The sequence below is a fragment of the Perognathus longimembris genome, chromosome 16 (assembly GCF_023159225.1).
Source record: "Perognathus longimembris pacificus isolate PPM17 chromosome 16, ASM2315922v1, whole genome shotgun sequence".
In the NCBI taxonomy this organism is placed as follows: Eukaryota; Metazoa; Chordata; class Mammalia; order Rodentia; family Heteromyidae; genus Perognathus; species Perognathus longimembris.
In genome coordinates, this window is record NC_063176.1 from 3,375,248 (window position 1) to 3,401,200 (window position 25,953).

The 25,953-nt window shown below is 38.9% G+C and overlaps 2 protein-coding genes across 3 annotated transcripts in view; both read right to left on the reverse strand.

Moving 5' to 3' along the window:
* Positions 1-718: 718 nt before the first annotated feature.
* Positions 719-15,900, reverse strand: Dck (deoxycytidine kinase). 2 transcript variants are annotated; one of them, XM_048364023.1, is made up of 8 exons: positions 15,774-15,900; positions 11,267-11,382; positions 7,822-8,015; positions 6,807-6,954; positions 4,759-4,874; positions 2,812-2,902; positions 958-1,065; positions 719-860 (listed from the first exon to the last, which is right to left on the reverse strand). In XM_048364023.1, the coding sequence occupies exons 1-7, from the start codon at positions 15,862-15,864 to the stop codon at positions 1,039-1,041; spliced, it is 783 nt and encodes a 260-aa protein (XP_048219980.1). In that variant the 5' UTR covers positions 15,865-15,900; the 3' UTR covers positions 719-860; positions 958-1,038. The 2 variants fall into 2 exon arrangements, with proteins under 2 accessions (XP_048219980.1, XP_048219979.1); XM_048364022.1 differs by having other exon boundaries at positions 6,807-6,966.
* Positions 15,901-19,762: 3,862 nt separating this feature from the next.
* Mob1b (MOB kinase activator 1B) overlaps positions 19,763-25,953 on the reverse strand; it is a 30,233-nt gene continuing 24,042 nt past the window's right edge. The window contains exon 6 of the mRNA XM_048364024.1: positions 19,763-22,090. Coding sequence (XP_048219981.1) covers positions 22,013-22,090 — 78 coding nt within the window. The 3' untranslated portion in view covers positions 19,763-22,012. The remainder of the gene's footprint in view (positions 22,091-25,953) is intronic.

A 25,953-nucleotide genomic window follows, 5' to 3' on the forward strand; every position in this document is an offset into this window, starting at 1 on the left:
ATAAATTACCTGGTCAAAAGCACTCAACACATTAGAGGTTTGTGGTTTAGCTGAGTTGCAGAGTTCTTGTCTAGCACACATGAGGCTCTTGATTCAATCTCCAGAACGACTAAAAAAGGGAAAATACTAAAAAATTCTTACCCTTCTGTACTTCACTTTGACAAAAAAAAAAAAAGAAAGAATAGAAAAAGACCTAATGACCAAAAAAAAGGCGTATTTTAGGGGAAAAAACGATTTAAAATTCTTCTTTACAACTTACAACTTTTATTTTTTGTGTGCTAGATCTAGGGCTTGAACTCAAGGTCTTAACATTCTCACCTGGTACTCTACCACTTGAGCCACATCCCTGCTTCCGGCCTTTTGAGCCAGTTAATTGGAGGTAAGAGTCTCTTGAATTTGTCTGCCAGGGTAGCTTCAAACCTGGATCCTTAGTAGAAAGGATGATAGGCATGACCAACACCCAATTACTTTTCAAATTTCTTCAACTTTTAACTGGCACATAATTTACACAGGAAACACTCCATTTGACTATATACAAGGTTTCCCATGAAGAAACTGGTCACCAGTGAGGTGAGCGCAGCATGACAAATTGTCACCCTGCTGAGACCAGTGAGGAGGGACAAGAGAAGGCTGTGTCTTTTCTGATGTAGTTTAGCCACTCATTATATTGATTCTGGGTCCATTTACCTCCAGAAAATTAAATATCCCGGGTTTTTTAAACCAAAGAAGGGAAGGAATGAAGGAAGGAAGAAGGGAGGGAAACTAGTTTATAAAGTTTTACACAGGATTCATGAAGAAACCTAACAAAACAAACAAAACCCCAGAACAAAAGCAGTTAGAAATCCAAGTCTTTTAAAGACCTTTGTATCTGATGACTGAATGCAAAGGTGAATTGACTGTAATCTATGTGCAACAGATTCCTTAGTAAACTTGATACCCTAAAAAAAAAAAAAAGACCTTTGTATGGATACCGAGCTTCGAAGAAACACAAGGCTGAAAGATATGGAAACATTGGGTTGTCTGTAGTCTTCAACGGCTTCACAAAGTACTCAAAAATTCTTTGACCTGAGGAAAGTAAATAATAATAATAAATTTCTCGACTAACTTGAGATATCTAATATGCATCTTCATTTAAGAATTAATGGTTAAAGACCCTAAACTGGTTACGTACTACTACTACGACTAAGAGCTGAATGACCACCTAGTATGTCTTTATAGAAGTTACTTAATTTATATCTAAGATTGATGAACTTCTAAAGAGCTTTGCACTAGTTTTATAACTTCTTTTTTAAAATGTCATTGACTAGAACTATGTGCTGGTTTGAAACTGATAACAGCTACAATAATTTAAACAACTTTAATGTTCAGTCATTTATTAGACTGTAATGTTTCAGAAGCATCAATTTCTAGTCAAGACTGGTACAGTCTACATTGTTAATAGAGGTAAAAGGGGGTTCCATAGTTCTGAATTAACCCAGCAAACATACCCCAATGCAAGATTTCCAATTCTCTAAATATTCTAGATTACACAAACATTCTGAAAAGACAGATTATTGTCTTGTAAAATATACCTTTAAAAAAGCTAACTGTAGCATTAGTAGTAAAAGTAAAATCAATAATGTGAAATGACTTAGGTCAAAGAAGCATTAGATAAAATTGAAAAATGGTTTTACAGATTCAGTGTAAATGAAGGCTTACTTTTGGTACACTATTTCATTTTAATAGTATCCTAAGTGAATACTGATCTATAGTTCTAACAGCATTTATAGCGCCTGAATTTCAGATACACTTTCTTTATGAGATCAATAAAGCAGGGGCTGAAATTACAGCCTATTGGTAGAATGCTTGCCTCGCATACATGAAAGCCCTGGATTTGATTCCCCAGCACCACATATATAGAAAAGGCCAGGAGTGGCACTGTGGCTTAAGAGCTAGAGTGCTAGCTTTGAGCAAAAAGAAGCCAGGGACAGTGCTCAGGCCCTGAGTCCAAGCCCCAGGACAAGCAAAAAAAAAAAAAAAAAAAAATCAATAAAACAACCAGATGTTGTATGATATTGAGGCTTTCAAAACTTCTGAGGTATATCCTTTTACAAATATCATGCCCCTATAATATTAAAAAGCATATACTTTGTGACAGGAAGAAAAAATACTCAGGTTGCTCTCAAAACTAAAAAGCAAATAACAATGATTTTTCAGACTTTAGATCACTAACATGAGCAGAGGGGCCTTTGTTATATAATTCCTACTACTTGCCTCAAATGTTCATCTATAGATTTTTCTCCCTTTCTTCTATCCCTTTATTATTTTGGCACCATTTGTTTAGAATGTAGTCAATCTTAACTTCAATTAAGAGAATGCCTCAATAATTATGAAATGCCAATTCATACTTGACATAATACAAAACAAAACTCAGCTAAAATTTCTTATTCTCAAGATATCAGCAAACGGGTAAGAATGAGAAACATATCCTAGAAACTCCTGTATAACAAAAAAATTTTTAAACCCACTTTAAATACTGGTGACATAAGAAAGAGCGAGAAAAGAGAACAAGGCAGAATAGAAGGCAATGAGAATATATTATTGTAATTACCCTGTTACTGAGAAAATATAAAAAGATGAACAAGATTCTTTTAGCTCAAGTCACAAGGCTAAAATTCAAAGTTAGGATTATACACTAAAAAGTCCTCTACAGCTTTTAACTGTCTCTTAATATAGTATTATGTGTGCTTTCTTTTTGTTAGAAAATTTCCTCACAAGCTAGTATACCTTTTTTGGACAAGATAAAATAAATATTAGATTGTCTAAATCTACCTTTTCAACCAGACTTTCATGATTATCTTTAAAGTCTTCATTAACATCCAGTGTTAAGACAGGCACCTCTTGTAGATAATCAAAGTTGGTTCTGTTTTAAAAGATTTAAAAAAAAATAAGAAAAGCAGTAAGAGCAAAACATTAAAAATTCATTTTATATCATTTGAAAGTCAGAATGCTTTACACCAAAGACACCCTTCAAGTAATACAGCTGGCAGTCTGTTCTTTTACAAGTAGATTTACTCCATATAAATAAAAGTTTCACATACAGAATATATAAACCCATTTGGATTTTTCTCAAAAAAAAACAAAAAAGAAATTTTTTGTGTCAGTATCTAGGGCTTGCCTGGGCACTGTCCTTGAGCTTTTATACTCAAGGCTAGTGCTCTAACCACTTGAACCACAGCTCCACTTCCAGCTTTTTTTGTTCTCTTGGTAGTTAATTGAAGAGTCTCAGACTTTCTTGTCCAGGAGGCTTTGAAACACAATCCTCAGGTCTCAGAGTCCTGAGTAGCCTGGATTACAGGCGAGCCACTGGCACCTGGCTAATGCTTTTCCATTTTAAAGATGAGGTGGACTAGGTGCATAGCTTAGTGCTAGAGTGCTTGCCTACCATGGCAGTATCACCAAAGGTTGTGGGGGAGAGGAATACAGAGAGAAAAGCAGAGAGAGAGTCTCAGAAGTCATTCTGAGGACCAGAGGCTGTCCAGGTTACAATGCCCAAGAGCTGACCAAAGACAGAGTCTACACTAGTAATTCAACAATTTATCTTCCAAATCATGACCCAAGAAACAAAGTTGATTAGTTTGGCTGTAGTGGTATACACAAGTAATCCCACTTACTCGGGAGTCTGTAGGGAGGAAGTTCACTGTCTAAGGCTAGCCTAAGGCAAAAACATCAAACACTATCTGAAAAATAAGTAAAGCGATAAAGGCTAGGGGCCTGGCTCAAATGATAGAGCTTTTGCTTAGCAAACAAGAGGCCTTCAGTTCAAACCTGTTGTGTGTGTGTGTGTGTGTGTGTGTGTGCGCGATGTTGTAGTAGTAGCAGTAGTAGTAGTAGTGTTACAAGACTGACAGTTAATCTGGTAATAGAAACAGCTACTAAATGACAATCAGGCAAATAGTGGGCATGCCAGAAAAAGGAATGATTTCCATTCAGGCTGTACTGGGTTGGATGGGATAGAACAGGATAGCAAATTTCATTGCCCTACTCTGAATGGTGGGGAAGCTGGTACTTATTTTGCAATGAGGTCTCACTATGTTGACCAGGTTGGTGTCAAACTCCTGGACTCAAGTGTTCCTCTTGCTTCAGCCTTCCAAGTAGGTAGGACTACAGGTGCACCTGGCTTAGTGAATAATTTAAAACTTAGGAACTATTTTATTTCCAAATTTTCAAACTAATGAAAAGTGAAGCTGGGGGCTGGGAATGTGGCCCAGTGGTAGAGTGCTTACCTCGTACACATGAAGCCCTGGGTTCAATTCCTCAGCACCACATATATTAAAAAAGCTAGAAGTGGCGCTGTAGCTCACTAGAGTGCTAGCCTTAAGCAAGAAGAAACCAGGGACAGTGCTAAAGCCCTAAGTTCAAGCCCCAGGACTGGCAAAAAAAACAAAACAAAAGTGAAGCTGCAGATTAGAGGAGCTATGTTACCTTAAAAAGTATTTCTGAGAGTGTATGTAGAATATACACAGATAGATTCTTACACTATCACCTCAAGTGAATCCAAATTTCATACTGTCCATACCATTAGCGATATTAGTTATAAACATCAAAATGGGATCTTAACACAATCAAGAGAATTAAGTACATACTCAATTCCGGGCAATACTAGTAACTGATTAAAGAAAAAAATTTATATGTTGCAATGCACATCTCTGAAATTTCAAATTAAATTTTAGTAAAAGTATTCTAAATGAATAGTAAAAGGCACTAAGAAGGTCTTACTTCAGAGTTCTATGCCGGAGCCAGCTTTCATGTTTGTAGTGAAGTTTCTCCAAATATTCAAGAGGAATGCCTTGCTCTTCATTTCTTCCTCGTAAATAGATTCTATTCAGGCATTTCTTAAAAGAAGCAAAATGAAAAAAGGAAGTCAATGAACAATTACTTTTACCTGTCATTACAATTTTCTTCTCTAGTTACACTAGCCAAAATCTCTACTTAATCCTTCTATAAAGTTGAAATAGCTTATTTGCTCCCTTCATGTGCTTTTCCAGCGATTTGGCAGCTCTAACCTTTCCAAGTATATCAAAGTAAGTTTCCAGACATAAAATACAATAATCAATGTAATTTTTTAAAAAGAAAGAGTGATTTCATTAAACACCTACTTAAAATTTTCAGAATAGGGCTGGGGATATAGCCTAGTGGCAAGAGTGCCTGCCTCGGATACACGAGGCCCTAGGTTCGATTCCCCAGCACCACATATACAGAAAACGGCCAGAAGCGGCGCTGTGGCTCAAGTGGCAGAGTGCTAGCCTTGAGCGGGAAGAAGCCAGGGACAGTGCTCAGGCCCTGAGTCCAAGGCCCAGGACTGGCCAAAAAAAAAAAAATTTTTTTTCAGAATAGCCCTAAAGGCATGCATGGTTCAAGCATGAAACTGAGTTCAAACCCCAATACCATCCGACACAATACAGCTAAAGGAGTATGCCAATCTATCAGTTCTGCTTTGTTTTTAACCTAACTTGATTATAAAATGTTACTGTATTCAGATTCTGTCCTAGGTCCTAAAAATTCTGTATCCAAAGTCTCACCCCATTAGGCCTCCACATACATATGTACATCCTGTATTTTAGAAGTTGCTTGGGCAAGTTTAAAAGAAAGCCTGCAAAAGTGAGGAAGAAACGAAAATGAAAGCAAAACAGAAGTGAGGGGAAAAAAGCCTAAAAGAGCAACTTGAAACTAAACATAGACCTTCCCTAAGATCCAGTCACACCACTCTTTTACCCAGAACATTACAAGTCAGGATACACAGTAAAAACACTGCCGTACCATGCACAATAGCCAAAGCATGGAAACAGCCAGGATCAAGAAAATGTGGTACATACACACAATGGAATTCTATTCATCCATTAGCAATAATCTTATTATGTCATTTGCAGGGAAATGGATGGATCTAGAATAACTCATGTTAAATAAGATAAGTCAAACTCAGAGAGACAAACAGCACGTTCTCTCTCCTATGTAGAAGCTGGATCTAAAATACAACTGCACATGATAACTTATATGGGATTCTCGGCATTAACACAGGATCACACTAAAGGAAGATAGTCTTTGGGGGAGGAACCCAGAGTAGTGTAGCGACTCTGATGATCTAAAATAACTATTTATCAAAAAAAAATTCCAGGAAAAGAGAACATGGTAGGTTTTCTTGGTTGTTGGTGTTACTTTTGTTTGGGGTTTTGGGGGGGGGGGGGGAGTTAATCTTTTTTTTTTTTGCTGATCCTAGGGCTTGAACTCAGGGCCTGGGCACTGTCCCTGAGCTTCTTTTGCTCAAGGCTAGCACTCTGCCACTCAGCCACAGCACCACTTCTGGCTTTTTCTGTGTATGTGGTGCTGAGGAATCCAACCCAGGGCTTCATGCATGCTAGGTAAGCGCTCTACCACTAAGCCACATTCCCAGGCCGTTTTCTTATCGTTTTAGGGAGGGCAAAAGGAATGGCACTGAAATGGAAGGGTGAACAAATGCAGCCTCGGCATTCAGTATATATGATATGGAAAATGAACTATGCAACTTGTGGACAAGAAAAGGAGGGGGAAACGGAGGGAAAGTGAAGGAAAGGGTGACATTATCCAAGAAGAACTGTGGCTATCACTTGACTGAGGGAATTGTAATCCCTCTGAATAACAACACCCTATTACTAACAATAAAATTGTTGATTTTTTTAAAAATTTTTAAAGAACAGCTTGACACATTTGGGTGTCAGTCATGAGTTTCAAGTTTTATGCTTAAGTTCTTAAATTTCCAATGGAACAAATGAATTTTTATTGGGTCTCACCTCTGGAGTAGCTCGAAGATAAATGATTCCATCCAGTTCAAGGCTTTGGCCAAATTGATTATTCATCCAGTCATGCCAGTCTTGATAAATTGTCCATTCTGTTTCATTCATGCAGTCAGATTCATACAAATTAGATGCAAAAATATACCTGAAAGAAAATCTCCATCAATACACGTATCGTTTCAATAAAAAACAAAAATAGGAAATGTATGTCCACAAACAAATAAGAGTCTCTTCAACTATAGGAGATACTTTTTTGGCCAAAATATCTAAGAACTCTTGGAAGTCACTTCAGATTACTTCATATACTGCTGTATTTAAACTAAAGAACAAACTGAATGTAAAAGCAAAAATGAAAATGTAGTCTTCCATTAAATCAGACATTAGAGATCTACAAAAAAACATGAGCAATGCTACTTTCACTGTTATCTTGAAAAATATACCTTTTAGTCAAAGGTATGAAATGTTAATGAGTTTGCTAATTTTAAATAAACACATTTTTATTTCTCATTAATTCTGAATGTAATATCTAATATAAATATCAATACAACATAAAGTTCTTTGGATTCCACAACAATAGAAAAGGGGACCTGAGGCCCAAATATTTCAGAACCTTTCTCTATTATGAGGTCAAAAGAATTATAGCATAAATATGGCAATCCTCCTTATCCCCCACCTTGAAATTTTTAATTTTTATCTCCTTGCTAGAGTTAAGAGTCTAGAACATAGGTTTAACCAGGCAGGTGAGAAAGCTCAAAAGGATTAAAAGAAAACTTTAGGAAAAAAAAGTTCTATACAAATCTGAATTAATGGTCACCTTTATTCTCTAATTTCCTTGGAAGCTAAGGATTATAAATGCTAGAAATTCTCAGTGCCATTAGTACCAAAATGATAACACTAAACATAATTTCCATCTCACATTTCCAACTCAGCTTCTAATTTGATTACAGGAAACAGAAAAAAATGTATAGATGCAACTCAAGACTGAACAGCCAAGTTTAGGACATTTATATACCTGTCACTATACACAGATCGTTCAAAAAATAACACAGGTTTCTCTGCATCTTTGAGCTTGCCGTTGAGAGAGGCAAGCTGAGCTCGTATCCGACTGAGACAGGCATAGGATTGGAAGGTGAAGGACCATCGCTCAGGTTTCTCATACATCATCTGAAGAACATTCCCACCACTTTTCTGAGACGTTGTCAGTTCCTATTTTAAATTTGCAACAAGAAAAAAAAAACAGTTAATAATCAACAGGGCTGTTTTAACTGTCTTAAAGGCTCAAAAGAAATTACATAAATATATGAATCATTAGCCAAATGAAAATATATTCCCATTCCCATTTCCCCTACTCTTTCCCAGCATTTATTTTGGGTTACCAGAAGCCTGAAAGATCTTCCTCACAAGGGGTCACATACAATCTGCATAGAAATGACTTGTCTGTCCAAAAGGAAACTTGGTTAAAATTTGGGGTTGAGCGTGTGGGTCAAATGGTAGGGTGCTTACATAGCAAGTGCAAGATTCTGAGTTCAAGCTCCAGTCCCATCAAAAATAAACACTAAATACGTTGATAAGCGGACTGAATTGTCAGCTTAATAAACACAAATATTTGGATTTATCGCTTTTTTAAGAGAGAAAAATAGGCCACATTGTGCTAATATTCCCTTGTGGTGAAAATCAGCTACAACCAAGTCACACATTTCTCCATCAAGTGAGATATAAGCTCTCCTATTTATCAGCCTCCACCATTCCCAGAGGGTTCTTTAACAGACCTGGTTCACATATGCTATTTGATTTCCAATGTGGTTGAATACTGATGAGCCAACTGTATGCTGAAAACGCAGTGACCTCCCAAACACCTCAGCTTAGCAAAATAAACCTTTAAAACAAAGCTTGATAATCATCTGGGTATCAAGTTTCAAAAATCATCTTTGCTAGAGGAATAAAATAGAATGGGAAAGGCGAGGATACCAAATAGTCTTATTAAATACTTCTTGATGTTAACACAATTGACAAAATTGCTACTAGTCTATAGACAGTACAGAAACATTTCAGCCACTAGGTGGCAGGCTAAAAAAATAAACAGTAAAAAAAAACAAAAAACAGGATATGCAGGTGCATATTTAGTTACTACTAGTCGGCATTGGAACCGAAAAAGGTCCACTTCTAACTACTGACAGCATTATAAGAAAGCTGAGATTCAGTGTATAATTTACACTGTAACACTAAGGAAGAGACTAGAGATGAGTTTGGAAATGCCTCCAAGATGAATAAACTGTCTTTTTTTCTTTTTTTTTTTTTTTGGGGGGGGGGTGTGTGTTGTGGTGGTAGGGAACCAACCTGGGTCTTGAACATACCGGGTAAGAACTCTACCACTAAAACACCACTTCTTGACTCTAGTAGAGGGCAAAGGGGAGAAAAAAAAGAAAGAAAATATTCAAAGTGTGGGAAAGCCACCCAGCTACCTTAACCTTATCCCCAAAGTGTTTTTCTCCCTGTCTGAAACCCTGCCTGGACGTGCAGAAAACTACAACCCCAATATGCACACGCAATGTATTAAAGCTATCCTCCAAGCATATAAGGATATCAGAGAAAGCCAAACTGTAACACCATAGAGACATAATTGGGTTACAATGAGCGGCCTGATGAAAGGAATATTAATAGTAACAACAGGATCATCTGTATGCTAATTGAAAAAGAAGGCAGTTTGGAGTCTTGACTCTATACATAGAGAAAACTGTCCCATCCAATGAACATGTAATATTAGATTCATGAAGCCATAAGTTTTTAAATGAATAGAAATAATTCGGGCTGGGAATATGGCCTAGTGGCAAAAGTGCTCGCCTCATATACATGATACATGATACCCAGGTGAAGAAATAAAACATTGTCATCATTTTAGAGATCTTTATTCGTCTTTCTCTAATTACATATTAAGTAAGAGCTCAAATATGTGAGATGGCGCCTAGTTAAAAATTGTCGGGCTCCTATGGCTCACGCCTGTGATCCTAGCTACTCAGGAGTTGAGATCTGAAAATCGTGATTCAAAGCCAGCCAGGCAAGGAAGTCCATGAGACTTATCAGGAATGGACTGGCAAAGAGCTGGCAGTGGGACTGTGGCTGAGGTGGTAGAGCACTGGTATTGTGCAAAAAACAAGTTCAGGGACAGTGCCCAAGCCCTGAGTTCAAGGCCCAGGACCAGCAACAGACAACATAAAAAAATATCATTGCTCTGTCACTTAATGATGGGAGTATATTAAACTTATATTATGCTGCACAAGAGGGCTTGGGAAAGATTACATTAATATACTTGGGAATCAACCGTTTGTCTGTTAAAGTTGGAATTAGAGTTCAGAGGGATTAGTAAAATTATATAATTTTATTTATTTTTTGCCAGTCCTGGGGCTTGAACTCAGGGCCTGAGCACTGTCCCTGGATTCTTTTTGCTCAAGGCTAGCACTCTGCCACTTGAGCCACAGCGCCACTTCTGGCCGTTTTCTGTATATGTGGTGCTGGGGAATCGAACCCAGGGCTTCATGTATACGAGGCAGGCACTCTTGCCACTAGGCCATATCCCCAGCCCCTAATTTATATTTTAAATACTCAATTGTTCCCCAAATCCTCACATGAAGTTACACTTTAAAAAATATGTTCTTGATACATTGTATATTGTATATATGTCTACCTGACCTAGAGAAGGGAAAGAAAAACAGGGCATAAGATATCACAAGAAATGAACACACTGCCCTACTATGTAACTGTACCCTTTTTGCACAACACCCTGTCCAAAAAATTTGTGTTCAATTAATAAATTAAATTTTTAAAAAAATACTTTTTTTCTACATTCTGTCCTCTTAGATTAAAAAAGTTCCCCCAAATTTCTATTTTTAAAGATTTCAATTCTTCTTTCAATATCAAGTCTCATTTCTGCAGAAATAAAACCCTTATACACATAAAACCAAAAGTTCTGCTATTAAAAAATGAAATTTATTTTTTCCCTTCTCATTTGTAATGCAGTATGGAAAAGTGCTAACTAAAATGTGTTCAGAGTAAAAGTGTGAAAAGTCTCCACAGTAAAAGTCTGAAAAAAATGCTGGTGTAATACAAAGAAATGTAAGATAAATGGGGTTTTATTTTTTCACAAAAAAAAAACCTGGAAAGGAAAACTAGTAAAAGTCAGCTTTTGGGTGGTTTTCAAACAAATAATAAAAATCCACTCAAACTTAACTTCTAACTAGATTCTTCAAAACACGTGAATTTTGGTTACTGAGATGCGATGGAGAATGAATCTTACACACACGGCTCTACCATTTTCTACATGTTTCTATACCCATGTAAGGACCACCCCGGGAAAGATACAAATTTAAAGACAGATTTGAAGGTTGTATTGGAAAAAAGAGAAAAGCCAAGAGACTACATACATGCCAGTTGTGTAACGCAAAACACTTTTATTCCCATACCTCAAACTCATCCTGGGTACTCTGGACATTGCACCAGCGGGCCACAGGTTCCGGAACCACTTCCCAGTCCTCGCACACTTGCTTCAGGATATTCACAAATGTGGACTTCCCTGCAGCTGTTGGGAGAGGAGAAGTAGAGTTGAGGAAAGGAACTTTGTCAGAGAGAAAAAGCCAGAGTCTAGGGGTTTTACAAGATTAGTAAATGACAGCCAGAAACGCCCAACTCAATCTTCTAAACTTCCTCTTCATTTTTAAAAAATGCACACTGAAAGGCCACTGTCCCTGCCCTCTTCAGTGGAACACATTTGTTTAGCTTAACAAAGCCACAGAACAGAGGAACTTAAAATCTGGTGAAACTTTAGATAAGACATCAGGAAACACAAAAAAGAATTCAACAACGGCACATGCCTGTAATCCCAGCATTTGGGTTGGCTGAAGCAGGAAGATGGCCGGCCTGAGCTACACAGTGAAACCCTGTCTAAAAATCAACCCAGTTGCGAAGGAAAAACTAGTTAGACCGGGCACTGGTAGTCAAGCTTGTTATCCTAGTTGAGGAGTCTAAGATCCTGAGAATCACAGTTCAACGTGAGGCAGGGCCAGAAGGCCTAAGAGATTCTATCTCCAAATAAGCAGCACAAAGCAGAGCTGGAGAGGCAGCTCACGGGGCAGAATGTCAGCCAGGCAAGCGACCCAAGCAAGTGAAATGCCCTCAGTTCAAATCCTGTTTCCATAAAAAAAAAAAAAAGAGAACAAAGTAACAAATAACTATAAAATCAACATGAAGACATAGCCAATGCTTAGTTTTAGAGCAAAAAATATTACTATCTGAAACTAATAAGCACTATGGTCAATAGAAACGGTAGTTTTGCAAAGCACTTTCTACATGTCATGTTCTCTTCGTTGGCTTTCATGGCTGTGGTTTTCAGGATTTTCATGATAGGTAGAGAGGTAGGGAAGGAGATAGGGAGAAGGAGAGGAGATAGAGAAAGAAGGTATCAGGGAAGAAAGGAGATAGGGAATCTACTTTTCCCTGGTATCATTATTAGTTTTGACCTGTGCAGGAGAATGATAGCTCTTAGGTAATCAGGATATACTGTGCACACAGGATTTTGTTTGTTTGTTTTCTTGCCAGTCCTGGGGCTTGAACACAGGGCCTGAGCACTGTCCCTGGCTTCTTTTTGCTCAAGACTAGCACTCCACCTCTTGAGCCGCAGCACCACTTCTGGTCGTTTTCTATATATGTGGTGCTGGGGAATTGAACCCAGGGCTTCATGTATAGGAATCAAGCACTCTTGCCACTAGGCCATATTCCCAACCCCGCACACAGGATTTTAATTTTACCCAAGAATGTGTCATGTTTCATAGTAGGGGCAGTCTTGACTTAGCATCTAATAGGACAGAGCGATTCTAATGACAGCCACACCCTTTCTATCTGAAGCAACCAAATGTGGTCCTATCTGACATTCTTGTTCCTCCCTTGCCCAAGAACATGATTTCAATTTACACACAAACAAAGCTTCTTTTTCCTTATGAGATGGAACTTAGGAGATTAACAAAACCTTACCTTTGACTTGTATAACTATATTCAACCCTCCAATATTACAAAGGGCAGGAGAAAAGAAAAACATCCAAGAGTTGTAAAAGATCAAAGAGCACAAATAAAGTGACACAGAAAGGACTGCAGAGAAGCAAAACACAAAAGCTACAAAAGCCCTATTTTTGCCAGAAAATAGGGTGAAAACTTTTAAGGATTAAATTGAGTGGCAGTCAAGAGTGTGCGGTGGGAAAGCACTGATGACTACAATTTTGTGTTCAAAGGTAGGGGTAGTAGGGTATTTATAAGAATGATTTTCAATAATCAACAACCTCACTGAGCTACGCTAAGAGAGATACAATGTGAAGAAAGAACAACCAAGGAACACATTAAAACATCATCCAATAGCTAACAGTCTGAAACCACTTGACAGCTAACAGTTTAAAACTTTCTTCTGATACTGCCTCATAGTGTGACCACATTTCAAAATGTTTGAATTCACACAGAATAACCACTGTTGTAGTTCCTATTAAGTAAGTATCTATTTCCTTAAGTTTTGACAGGAAGTAGGAGCTAGAAAACAAGTTAACAAATTCGTATTTTATACAGTGAAAGAGAACAAGAACCAAGATGTGTACATTAAAAAAAAATTTTTTTGGAAGTGGTGCTGTGGCTCAAGAGGCTTGAGCGCCTTGTGCAGAAGAGCTCAGGGACAGCACCAAGGCCCAGAGTTCAAGCCCCACCACAGGAAAAAAAAATTCTGGTACCAGAATTTGAACTCAGAGTTCATGGCCAAATTGCTTAGGGGAGGCTCTACCACTTGAGCCATACCCCTCCAGCCTAGCTTTGCTCCGACTTTTCTCCCAGCACTGGCTTTGAACCTTGGTCCTCTGGTTCTCAGCCTTCTGAGAAGCTAGGATTATAGGCAAGAGCTACTGGTAATTTGTTCATTAGTATTTTTTAAACTCATAAGAGCTAATAAATTCCTACTACTAAGCAGTCATTTTGATACTACTAGTCTTTCTGAACAAATAAAGCCTCCATAAATGTAACATGAAGTTGTACTTTAGTAATATGAGACAGGAGAAAAGAGATTTTGTGAGTAGTAACCTAAAATGACCAGAATAGAAGAACTGCATATCAGTTTTCTCCACAGACTAACAATCTGTATTGGACCTGGTGCTGTAGTAAGCTAGAAAAGACATGAACCATTAAAAATAATAAACAGCAACTAACAGAGTCCCAGAATAAGGAACACAAAATACAATGGGGTACACACTCTCTTTGACTAAATACCAATTGTTGTCATGCAGCAATGTAGGACTGTTACCAGGCCTTCGGATTTTTCATTGGAAACCAAGAATCCAGATGTTTATGAAAACATTTCAAAAAATTTAAATGCTTGTTTCCCCAAATCTGTGCACATGTTCATGTTGTGCAAATGTATCTGTCTGCAGCTCCTTTCAATATAAGCAACAAGGAAGTCAATGAGGGATTTTAAGCAGCTGAATTTACAAGTGAAAGACATGTCTGGAAGTAGTTCAGAGAAACGAGGTGGAGTGACACAGTAGGAAATTATTTCAGGCGCCAAGATTAAAGGTGGCTGGGGAAAGTTTGTAGGTATTTATTATCCTGATTGGACTGAGGAAGTAAAGAGCCTAATACACTTGCGGTATTTGATCTGTGAGGCTGTCCATCACATTAACTCTTTCCCCACCCCCACCCTCAATCCTGGGGCCTGGGCACTGAGTTTTTTTTTTTTTGCTCAAGGCTAGCCCTCTACCACTTGAGCCACAGCGCCATCTCTGGCTCTTTCTGATTATGTGGTACTGAGGAATCGAACCCAGGGCTTCAGGCATGCTAGGCAAGCACTCTACCACTAAGCCACGTTCTCAGCCCTAAAGAAAACTTTGAATGCGGCAAGAATTTAAATACTTGCTGTATGCAGCCTGTCCCCAACGTGCAATCCTCAAATAAAATTTCTACAAAAAAAAACCAAACAAACAACAGGAAGCATGAGTGGTGGGTTTCCTGTGTCAGGAAATACAGAAGAATCAGAAACACACATGCATCTTGCAAATGATAAGCAGGAAGCAGCTGACCCCAATCAGGGTGAACAGAAAGGCTAGTGATCTTTGAATCACAATCCAGTGTTTCCTTGATGTTACCTAAGGCGAGGGAATTCCCTAACTGAGATCGTGAGGAATCTCCAATCTTTATGGTAGTTCTATTAACAAATCACTGAAGACAAACCCAAATGTCCACAGGCGGTTGTGGTATGTCCATGCAAACGAAGACTACTCACCATCTGAAAGGAACAAACGACAGAAACAAGCAACACAGTGTCTCTCAAAGGCAGCGTGCTCCATTCAAGACCAAGTCACAAACAACTGGCTATCCTACTACGACTCCATGAATAGGCCATTCTAGGAAAGGCGACTATAGAGAGACAAAGACAAGGCAGCTGGCGAGGAAGCTGTCTACAAAGAAGGACCAGGGCGGTTTGGGGAAATGGTCTCTGTCTGGTGGTAGGATAGGTACAAGGTTTATGAAATTTTTTAAAAGGGGGTGGGGGGAGGGGAGGTAGGAAGGTGGCTGGGTGGAAGAGCGCTCGCCTCGAATGCATGAGGCCCTGGGTTCGATTCCTCAGCACCGCATAGATAGAAAGAGGCAGAAGTGGGGCTGTGGCTCAAGTGCTAGCGTTGAGCACAAGGAAGCCAGGGACGGAGCCCAGGCCCTGAGTTCAAGGCCCAGGACTGGCAACAAAAGACGAGGGGAGCGGGTGACTGAAGCCTCACCCCGCCTCCAAACGCCTGGCATCCTCGACGCCCGCCCCGTCCGCCCCGGGCGCGGGGGGCGCGGGTTCCCCGCGGGGGCGGGAAGGCCGGGCCGGGCCGGGCGCGGAGCTGCGGGCGGCCCCCGGGAGCCCCGTCCGCCCCGGGCGCGCGCTCCCCGCCGCCCCGGAGCCCTTACCGATGTTGCCCTCGATGGAGACTTTCTTGACGCGGGCGCCCTCGGAGCCGGCGGCGGGGGACGCGCAGGGCCTCTTGGGCGGGGTGGCCATGGCTCGCGCGGCGGGAGCTCGCCGGGACGGACTGCTGCCTGCGGCCCGGCCGCCTCTCCCGCGCGCGCCGGCGGGCCCGGGCTTTGACTTTGGCGCGCGGAGGCCGCCTCCGGCGGGGCGGGCCCCAAGCGAGGCGCGGCCCCTCCCGCCCGCCCCGCCCGCGCCTCGCGCCTCCCGCCGGGTCACGCGGGGTTCAGGCCGTGACGGGGCCCGGGGGCGGGGGGCCGGAACCGGATGCAGAGCCGGCGCGCAGGCGCGGTGGGCGGGCGGGCGGGTGGAGATGGGCGCATGCGCGCCGGCAGAGTCCGGCCGGGGACCGGGAGCCGGGCCCGCCGGCGGAGGCGCCTCGGGGGGCCCCCTGGGTCACCCCGCGGAGGATCGGGGGCCGCGCGCCGGGCCCCGCCCCCCCAGGCAGCACCCCCACCCCGCGGAGCACTTCCGGGCCCTCCGAACCCCTCGGGATGGCACGGGGAAGGGCGGCCGGGGGGCCCGGTTGCTGTGCCCAATCCAAGCAGAGCCATTCCCCCCTGGGCCGTGGGGACTCCGGCGGTGTGGACCGGCGCGTGGTGGCCGGGTCACGGCCTTGGGCCCTAGGGCAGGTCGGCGGGCCAGGCCGGCTTCCTTCCGGTCGGGTGGAACACCGGCCACACCGACCCACCTGGGCCTGGGAGGGGGGAACCGACGGCAGTAACGCAAGACGATCATAGGGTCCATGGTCAAACAGAACTATTTATTAGGCTTTTTTCTTATAAACATTCAGTTTCTTCTTTTAAAAAACAAACTGGAATTTAAATACTTCCCATCACACAACAGGTTTGTGCACATTATTTACATCTTTCCAATGGAACGCAGTACAGATCTTCGGACACCCTGCCGATATCCTCTTTAAAATGGTGCATGGAACTTGGATTGCTCACTACAACTCGCACTTCAGCGGCACCGCTTACACTCGTCTCCAACACAGAAACTGCCTTTCTCCACAAGGGCGGGATCTCCGTCTGACGCTGGAGCTGCCCTGGTGCTTCGGTCAATTGGCACTGACTTATTTTTCTGCTTTTGTCTTCAGAAATGATTCATACTCAAGTGTTGGTACTTACCATCATCTCTTTCATAATCCATGCAACTCTTCCTAGTGGTTAATAACTTAAATGTATAGAAAAAAATCAAACAAGAGAAAATGTTCTCTAAAAAAAAAAATAACCTCACTACCCTGGTTATGCACGTAGAAAAATACATAATTTAGTGGCTGTTAAAAGAAGAACAAAACTATCTTCCCTAAAGAGTTATTTCTCCAGAACAATTTAAAGAGAAAGGGTATTCTTAAAGGAAAGTGTACTAGTCTATTTTAAAATCTGCAAAATTTTAGAAACAAAAAATCAAAATTTGTGCAAAACTTAACATCCAGCTGTAAGAATATTAATCATATGTAAAAGAAATTAAATACTAATAAAGTTTGACTTTACTAACTAGCTTCAGTGACATTTAATTTTTAAAAACTGTCAACTAAAACAAACTGAAACCTATGTGTTTACAGTAAGTACTTCAGAACCACTAACTTGTGAGGTTTTCTTCCATGTTGGGGAAGGAGAAGGGGGAGAGGAAGGGGAAAATACAAAGAGAGGGCAGGGAGTGGGAAACCAAAGACCTGGGGGAGGAGGGAGGGGATGACACAACAGAGATTTCACCATCTATGGTTGAGAATGGTAGACCAGGCTTTGTACTACATAATACTATATGCAAAATGAAAGAAAGGAGGGAAAGGCAGAGGTTTGCATTGCACTTGTAAAACAGAATATTCAATTATTTTAATCTGCAATTTTGTTGTTGTTAAAACACATGTTCCCTATGAGTGGCAAACATGCGTTGCAATTTTACACCTTCCAAACAAATACTCTAACCTATTAGCTGGACCTTAAAAGTGGAAGTCATCTGCGATCAGGATTTTGTTACCACTATAAACATTTGTCAATTGGTAACAGTCAAGCTAACAACTAGACAACAGTGATTATTATGGTAAATCTGAACATCATGACAAAATTCTGATATTAAATTATTTTAGGAGTGGTTTTTAAAGTATAGATCTGCTTACAGGAATTGGCATATTCTTTAATATTCCAGATAAACTTCAGAGTAATATGTTTACATAGTACGCTATCATTTCCAAATTACAGATATACTCTGCTACCTAATCTCTTCAAAAGGCAAATTTAAAGGTAAAATGATACATGAAATAGTTCTTACCATTCTAAAATTTTATTTGTGACATGTAGCCTTCAAACTTGGCATAATTAGCACATAAAACTTGTTCCAATTTGTCTGTACAGCTATCTCCAGTCTTAAAATCAAATGGCTCACTTTTCTATTCTGTCAAATCAAACTTACAGTAGTCAAGACAGTTAAACATTTTTAAGAAAAAAAGAACAGAAGTAGAAGAAAGTATAGAAATACCTTTTTTAAATTATTAAATAATGAGGAAATTAGGTGTAATTTAAAAAAACTTACACACCCTAATGATATTTCCCACTTCAAAACAGTGACATTAGGAAACCATTCTTTCATTCTGTAATCCCATCAATGCTAAAACAAAAACAAAAGCCCTTTTTTCTGCATATTCAGCACCTGTATGTAACCCATTCTTTTCAATTTACCTACTAGCTTAGTTCTCAGGGATCAGCCAAGTTACTATACTGGGTGTGGCGATTAAGGTATGTCATATGAGCTTCTAAAATTTTTTTGTGCAGTTAACATGATGGATTCTTTGCCTAATCACAATCCGATTCTCATGATATTTCCGGAAGTTCTAAAAAAGTCACACTTCTAGCATAAAAGGAGTTAAGTAGTAGTCCTAAGAGAACTACTCTGAAGGTCAACTTTCATTTGGATATTAAGTTACGACATGCTCATTTGAAAAGATCTATTTAATATTTGTATTTCATATACTCTATCATTTCAGTGGTTATTAAAACCTTTCTCAGAGAGGGGATAGAAAAAGCTATAAAAGAAATCTGTAATTTTGCTATTTTCCCATAAGCAAGAAAAATGTTACACATAAAATGGAGTCTGGTGATTGATTACATGTGCAAAATACAAATATACAAATTATGTTTCCTGATAGATTGTAGTGCTTCATTGACCATAAGCCAGGCAGTAACCCAGTCTGAAATACATTATATACTAACCATGTATATTCTTCACCTACTAAATAAGTTTTATGCTGACCATTTAGAATTTACAAATGACTAACAAAGGAAAGATAGAGACAGCAATCTACAATCTTTCACTTTAAAATAAACTGACCTCCAGAGCAAGTAGCACGTTTAATGTTTTAGAGTACTCTAACACAATGGCTTTATGGGAAACGGTAAAATCAAGTCAGCAAATGAAAGCCAGTAGCACCATCTACCACTAACTTAAAACGTTTCACTCTCTCTGAGGGAGGCATGGCTTAAGTGATAAAGAGTACTTGTCTAGCAAGTAAATGCAACACTCAGTTCAAACTCCTATTACTGAGGAAAAAACTTTTACTCTGTCAACTTCACTACCATGAGTCCATCATGTAAAATAATTGCTAAAATTTGCATCATCAGATTTAACAAAATCTAAGAGTGACAATAGTTCTATGTTAAGTTACTACTTTACATTTTATAAGAGTTTTTAAATCAAAGAATGAGAAAACATCTACTTTTGCTATTTTGTACAAAGAGCTGGGAGAAAAAATCAAAATCTTGGTTCTTTATAAACAAAAAGACAAGAAAAAAATCTAATAGATATTTATGCAAGGTCTGCTGTAAAATTAAGCTTTGATGATTGTTTTATAATGGATGTTTCTGTCATAGAAACCAACTAAATTAAGACTCATTTTTATTAAATCAAATCTGTGCTCTAACAAGTGTTTTTCCTTTCTTTCACCTGACACCATAGACTAAGGCAAAGCCACTCCCTAGGAGAATTTCGATGCTTTGTTACCATAAGCAGACAGACCTCCTCCTTCCCAATCACTGATTAAGTTGGAAACCGGCACCTGAGATTCTGGTACAGTGAAAACAAAATCCTATCTACATATATTAGGAAAGTAAACCCTAGTACCAATCATAATTTACAGAATATTTTTCCATTTTCATACTGTACTACTATATAAGGCTTAAAAAAGAACAAGAAAAACTTTTCACCCTACACTTGGCTATTTCAACTCTTTCATTACTAGGTTGTTAATAAAGTCAAAAGCAGCATGGAAGACAATTTGACTTATCATTTTGCTTCATTCCTATAGTAGATGGAACTGAAAAATTATGACATTTTATTTCTCAATTAGCCAACAATGGTTGATATTTCTTCAAATACTGAAACATGTTTTAAGGAATCAGCTAGCTCTCCTAAGTATTACCAATAAATGCACAATATATTTGCCTCTGCTGGGTTTCCTGATATATATTAGTACTTGGTAGGTAAAAAAAAATGATAGAAATGAATGGAGAAAAAGGCAGTTCCAGTAATTATTATTGCAAGGGCATTTCATTTTATCACAGTTGAATGTCAGAAACAGATTTACTTCACTCTAGATTCTTTCCTGCTAAGTGGTTAGAAGCTATACAATTTCAGAACAAGCATTTCTAGCCTGCCAGGGAAAAGGTATATATTTCTAATGGAAGGAATAGTATATACTTCTGAGGAAGCAGATTTATCAAAACAAAAAATCTGAGAATTCAAAATCTGTAAAAGGTCTCTCAAAAATGAAACTGAAGGAAAAAAACAGCATTTATTCTAAAAACTAAGTTATTGATAGTAGTAACTCACTAGAAGTCATAGCAAATTTAAAAGTATAACTACTACGTTAGCATTTTTCATTGTTTGATATTACTGCAAAGAAAAATATTTCCTTTCACAGTGGAAAAATCAGAAGTCAGAATGCTTCAAACTGGGCCTAAAATAAGCAAAAAAGGTACTGTATCATTTTAAAATGATAGGAAAACACCAACTCCATTCACTGAATGGAAATGCTACAAAGTGACCAATTTCCTATGGTTAATATTTGTACCTAAAATTAATAATTTATTTTTAACTTCTCATGGAAGTTGATTTCTAAAAGGAAGTCTCTAAGACTGTTTACAAGTAATTTATTAAAACCTCATACCATTCTATATCAGGGTTGTAAGATAGGACTTTCTAGCCACTTGACTCTCCATACTTAATCCTATCTCTAATTCCCTTAACAACCTACTTCAAATCAAGCACACTCTCCTTTTCCCTCCTCTTTGAAGTAGAAAGGGATTCTGCAGACGTATGGCTCATTTGGCAATTGCTAGGAAACCTCACAGTTCAGCGTCACCTCTGAAGATGCAACCTTATATATAACCTGAAGTTTTACACTTACAGTGCAGTTAATATGTAGAAAGAAGCCAAAATGCAACAGGTATTACATTTCAACATCTTCAAGTTTCAATATCACAGATATTAAGAGATGGAAAAAGACCTGCTTGTAGAACTTTAAGCATTTGTTGAACAGAATGTGTTACTGTCAATATAAAAAATAATTAAGAAATAATTTTTGTTTTACATTTTTTATGTTCTACATGCACACCTTTACAAACTATGTTTTTTTCAATGTAGTAAAAGCTGGAGATCATCAATTTAGGCAAACTATGGCTTTTATGATATTATTTTACAACATGCACCAGTAAGTGCCCTGGGTAGTAATCCTAATATTATTTTGAGTTCTGTTCAGGTCTATGTCCGTGCTTTGCACCTCAGAAGTGAGCCTGCCAAGGCACTTAAAAACATAAATCTTTTGGAGACTTCAAAAATGGGCCACAATTTACACAACACAGACCCCAACACATCAGCAGTTCAGTCAGTAAGCTTTTTTTCCACACACAATTTTCTTTTTTAAGAAAGTCCTTAAGTAACCAAAGCCAGGTTTAAAACAAAATACTGTATTCCACTAAGACAAAATTTACCCCTTTCAAATGTAGCAAATGGTTCTTGGCTTCCAGTAGCAATAGAAGATGGTTTCATATATTCAAAGTAAAGAAAAGGAAACCCAAGCAATCCCCAAAACCCAACAAGAACAATCCAAATGAAATACTACAAAAACCCAAATGCACTCCACACTGCTTCACATGAGAAACAACTTTCACATTCTTGCATCCTTTTATCTGTCCTTAGAGGTGAGTTTTTCAATCAGTTCTTGGAGTGGTGCAAGTTCTCTTCTGTCAATAAGGTTGAATTCCTATGCATAAAAAAAGACAAAAGAAACAAAACTTACTAGTCACATCTAATTTCAAAGCAGACTGCCATTAACCTTGGTTCAAAATTACTTTAAGTAAATGTAGTGGACTTGTTTCTTCAACTCAACTAGTTGAATCTGAGCAAACAGTTTTAATCTCGTTTAATACTGTTTTCACATCTGCAAAATTAGAGTAAATCTTCCTACCTCATAAAATACTGTAGGAAATAAAGGTGATAACAGATGTTACCTACTTTACATAATTGGCACAAAGTAACTTTCAATAAATAGGAGTTGCTGCTTCCTACTGAAAAGAATAACACAAGCACCATTTAAACTTGTCAACCAATATAAATGGCAATAAGAGACCTCCATCCAAGAAAAGCCCAGGACCAGATGGATTCCCAGCTAAATTCTATAAGGCCTTTTCAAAGGAAAACTTACTCCAATACTCCTCAAACTCTTCAAATTGAAATTGAAAGGGAAAGATCACTACACCAAACTCATTCTATGAAGCCAGCATAACCTTCATCCACAAACCAGATAGACTTATCAAAGAAAAAAACCATAGACCCATTGCTCTGCTGAACAATGATGCAAAACTTCTCAAAATTCTGGCCGACCAAATTCAACAACTAACCAAAACAAGCATGCACTATGATCGAACAGGATTCATTTCTGGGAAGCAAAGCTGGGTCAATATATGCAAGTCAATTAACGTAATTCAACAGAATCAAGAACAAGAACCGGGCTGGGGATATGGCCTAGTGGCAAGAGTGCTCGCCTCGTATATATGAAGCCCTGGGTTCAATTCCTCAGCACCACATATACAGAAAATGGCCGGAAGTGGCGCTGTGGCTGAAGTAGCAGAGTGCTAGCCTGGAGCAAAAAGAAACCAGGGAGAGTGCTCAGTCCGAGTCCAAGGCCAAAAAAATAAAAGAAAAAGAAAGAACAAGAACCACATGGTCATCTCAATAAATGCAGAAAAAGCATTTGTCAAGATTTAACACCTCTTTATGATAAAAACTCTGGAGAAGCTAGGAATCCATACAACATTCAGCAATATAATAAAGGTTGTATATGACAAACCTATAGCCACTACTGTACTTAATGGTGAAAAGTTAAGACCATTTTCTCTAAAATCAGGAATGAGACAAAGATGTCTACTCCTTCCACTCCTTTTCAACACAAAGGGGATCCAAATAGGGAAAGAAGTAAAACTATCCCTCTTTGCAGACGACATGATCCTGTATTTAAAGAACCTTATAGATTCATCCCCCGAGTTACTTGAACTGATGTGAAACGTTGGCAAAGTAGCAGTATATACAATTAACCCACATAAAACAATAGTTTTTCTGTATGCCAATAATGAGAAGATGGAGACTGAAATCAGGAAAGCAGCTCCATTTGTAATAGCCTCAAAAACCAACCAAACAAACAAACAAAAAGAAAAACCTACGAGTTAACCAAAGATGTGAAGGATCTCTGTTGTGAAACTTTTAAAAACCTGAAACAAGAAAGCAAATTTAAGGAAATGGAAAAACCTTCTATGTTCCTGGATTGGATTAACATCATGAAAATGGCAATTCTGCCCAAAGCTATCTACAAATTATATGCAGTACTCATTAAAATCCCAACAACATTCTTCAGTGATACAGAGAAAGCAATCCAAAAATTCACTGGAATAATAAGACCCCAAATAGCAAAAACAATCCTTAGCCAGAAGAACAGTGTTGGAGGAGTATCAACAGAAAACTTCAAACTCTTAACACAAGGCCATGGTGATAAAAACAATTTGATACTCGCAACTGAACAGGCATGAGGACAATGGAGCAGTAGACTCAGAAACGAACCCACAGGCATAAAGACACCTGATATTTGATAGGGAGCCAAAAACAGGATGAAAAAGACCACTTCTTCAACAAAGGGTGCTGGCAGAATTGGTTGTTCACAAGCAGAAACTGAAGCTATATCACTATATGTCATGGATCAAAGACTTCAGAGCAAGGCCACATATAATGAAAATACTACTTGTTGGGGAAACACTATGGGCAGCTAGGCATGAGTTGGAACTTCCTAAATTAAGATCCAGAATCACAACAAATCAAAGAAAGACTGGATAAATGGGACTGCATGAAACTAAAGAGTTTCTCCATGGCAAAGGACCATAACTAGTCAGATAAATAGCCCACAGAATGGGAGATTTTTACTAGCTATCCATAAGACAAGGGCCTCGTGTCTAAAATATACTTAGTACTCAAAAAATTAAACCCCTCAAAAACAAACCCTTAAAGAAACACCAACCCAATTAATAAATGGGCTAAAGACTTAAAGAGATTTCTCAGAAGAAGCGCCAATGGACACAAGAAGAGAAATAAAAGAAATGCAAATCAAGACAACATTGAGATTCTACCTCACCCCAGTTAAAATGGCCATTATCAAGAAAACAAATAATAACAGATGCTGATGGGGATGTGGCCAAAAGAGAAGGTAACTACATTGTTGGTTGGAATGTAAACTTCTTCAACCACTCTGGAAAGCAGTGTGGAGGTTCTCAAACAATTGAACATAGAGCTTCCCTATGACCCAGCAATCCCACTGGTGGGTATTTACCCAAAGGATCACAAACAAGGCCACACTAAAGCTACCAGCACAACCATGTTCACTAGAGCATTGTTTACCATAGCCAAGATATGGAATCAACCTAGATACCCCTCAATAGATGAATGGATCAAGAAAATGTGGCGCATATACACAATGGAATTCTATGCTCCCATAAGAAAGAATGATATAGACCCATTCATAAGGAAACGGAAGACTTAAAAAAATTATACTAAGCAAAGTAAGCCAGACCTCAAAGAAACATAGGTTTCCCTCACTGGTAGTCATTAGAATGTGCCTGTAAATCTACGAGAACACAATGGGTAGTAAAAAGTTATACTTGAGGGCTGGGGATATAGCCTAGTGCCAAGAGTGCCTGCCTCGGATACACGAGGCTCTAGGTTCGATTCCCCAGCACCACATATACAGAAAATGGCCAGAAGTGGCGCTGTGGCTCAAGTGGCAGAGTGCTAGCCTTGAGCGGGAAGAAGCCAGGGACAGTGCTCAGGCCCTGAGTTCAAGGCCCAGGACTGGCAAAAAAAAAAAAAAAAAAAAAAAAAAGTTATACTTGAACATGAAAAATTCAACAGGACTCTAAACATTCACACAAGACACAGTAAGACCAAAGGAGGATATTCTTAGGAAAGAATCATAAAGGCTCAAAGGCTGTTGTGCGCATATGATCATATAAAATGAGGTTTATTGAAATGAACTCCAAAAAAATGGCACAAGAGGTTTTTTTGTTATTTTGCTTTTTTTCTCTCCTTTATGACTGTTTTCGATTTCTGTACCTTTTGTCTTATATGTAAGTTTTATCTCTTTGGGGCATGGTAAGGGAGAGCACAGAAATGGTGGGACAAAGAGTGAATAAATGCAGCAGCGATACTCGCTAGATACTATATGGAAAATGAACCATACAACCTTTAGGGAGGGGGGTCAGAAGAGAAAAATGGAGAAAAGAAGGGAAGAGGTGACTGTTAAAAAACAAATGTACTCATTACCTGACTTATGTTACTGTAATTCCTCTACATCACCTTTACAATAAAATTTTTTTAAAAAACTTGCAATCCCTCTGTCCATCACTTTTCCAATAAAAAAATTTTTAATTAAAACTTTAAAGTACTTCCAAAAAGAAACATGACATGAAAAAGAAACAAGACAAGAAAAAAATTGGCATGATCAAAACATATAAAAAGGAAAAGAAAACTCAAAAAAGACAAGGTCAAGGTTTACCAAAAAAGAAAAAATCCACTTCAGACAAAAAT

What these genes read in the sequence shown, in the direction of transcription:
- Dck (XM_048364022.1), bottom strand. Translation starts at nt 15,864, where the DNA reads ATGGCCACCCCGCCCAAGAGGCCCTGCGCGTCCCCCGCCGCCGGCTCC. An exon ending in CGATCTGTGTATAGTGACAG is followed by an intron (nt 6,967 to 7,821) that starts GTATATAAATGT and finishes GTATTGATGGAG; the next exon opens with ATTTTCTTTCAGGTATATTT. An exon ending in CTCCGGCATAGAACTCTGAA is followed by an intron (nt 2,903 to 4,758) that starts GTAAGACCTTCT and finishes CTTTTAAAACAG; the next exon opens with AACCAACTTTGATTATCTAC.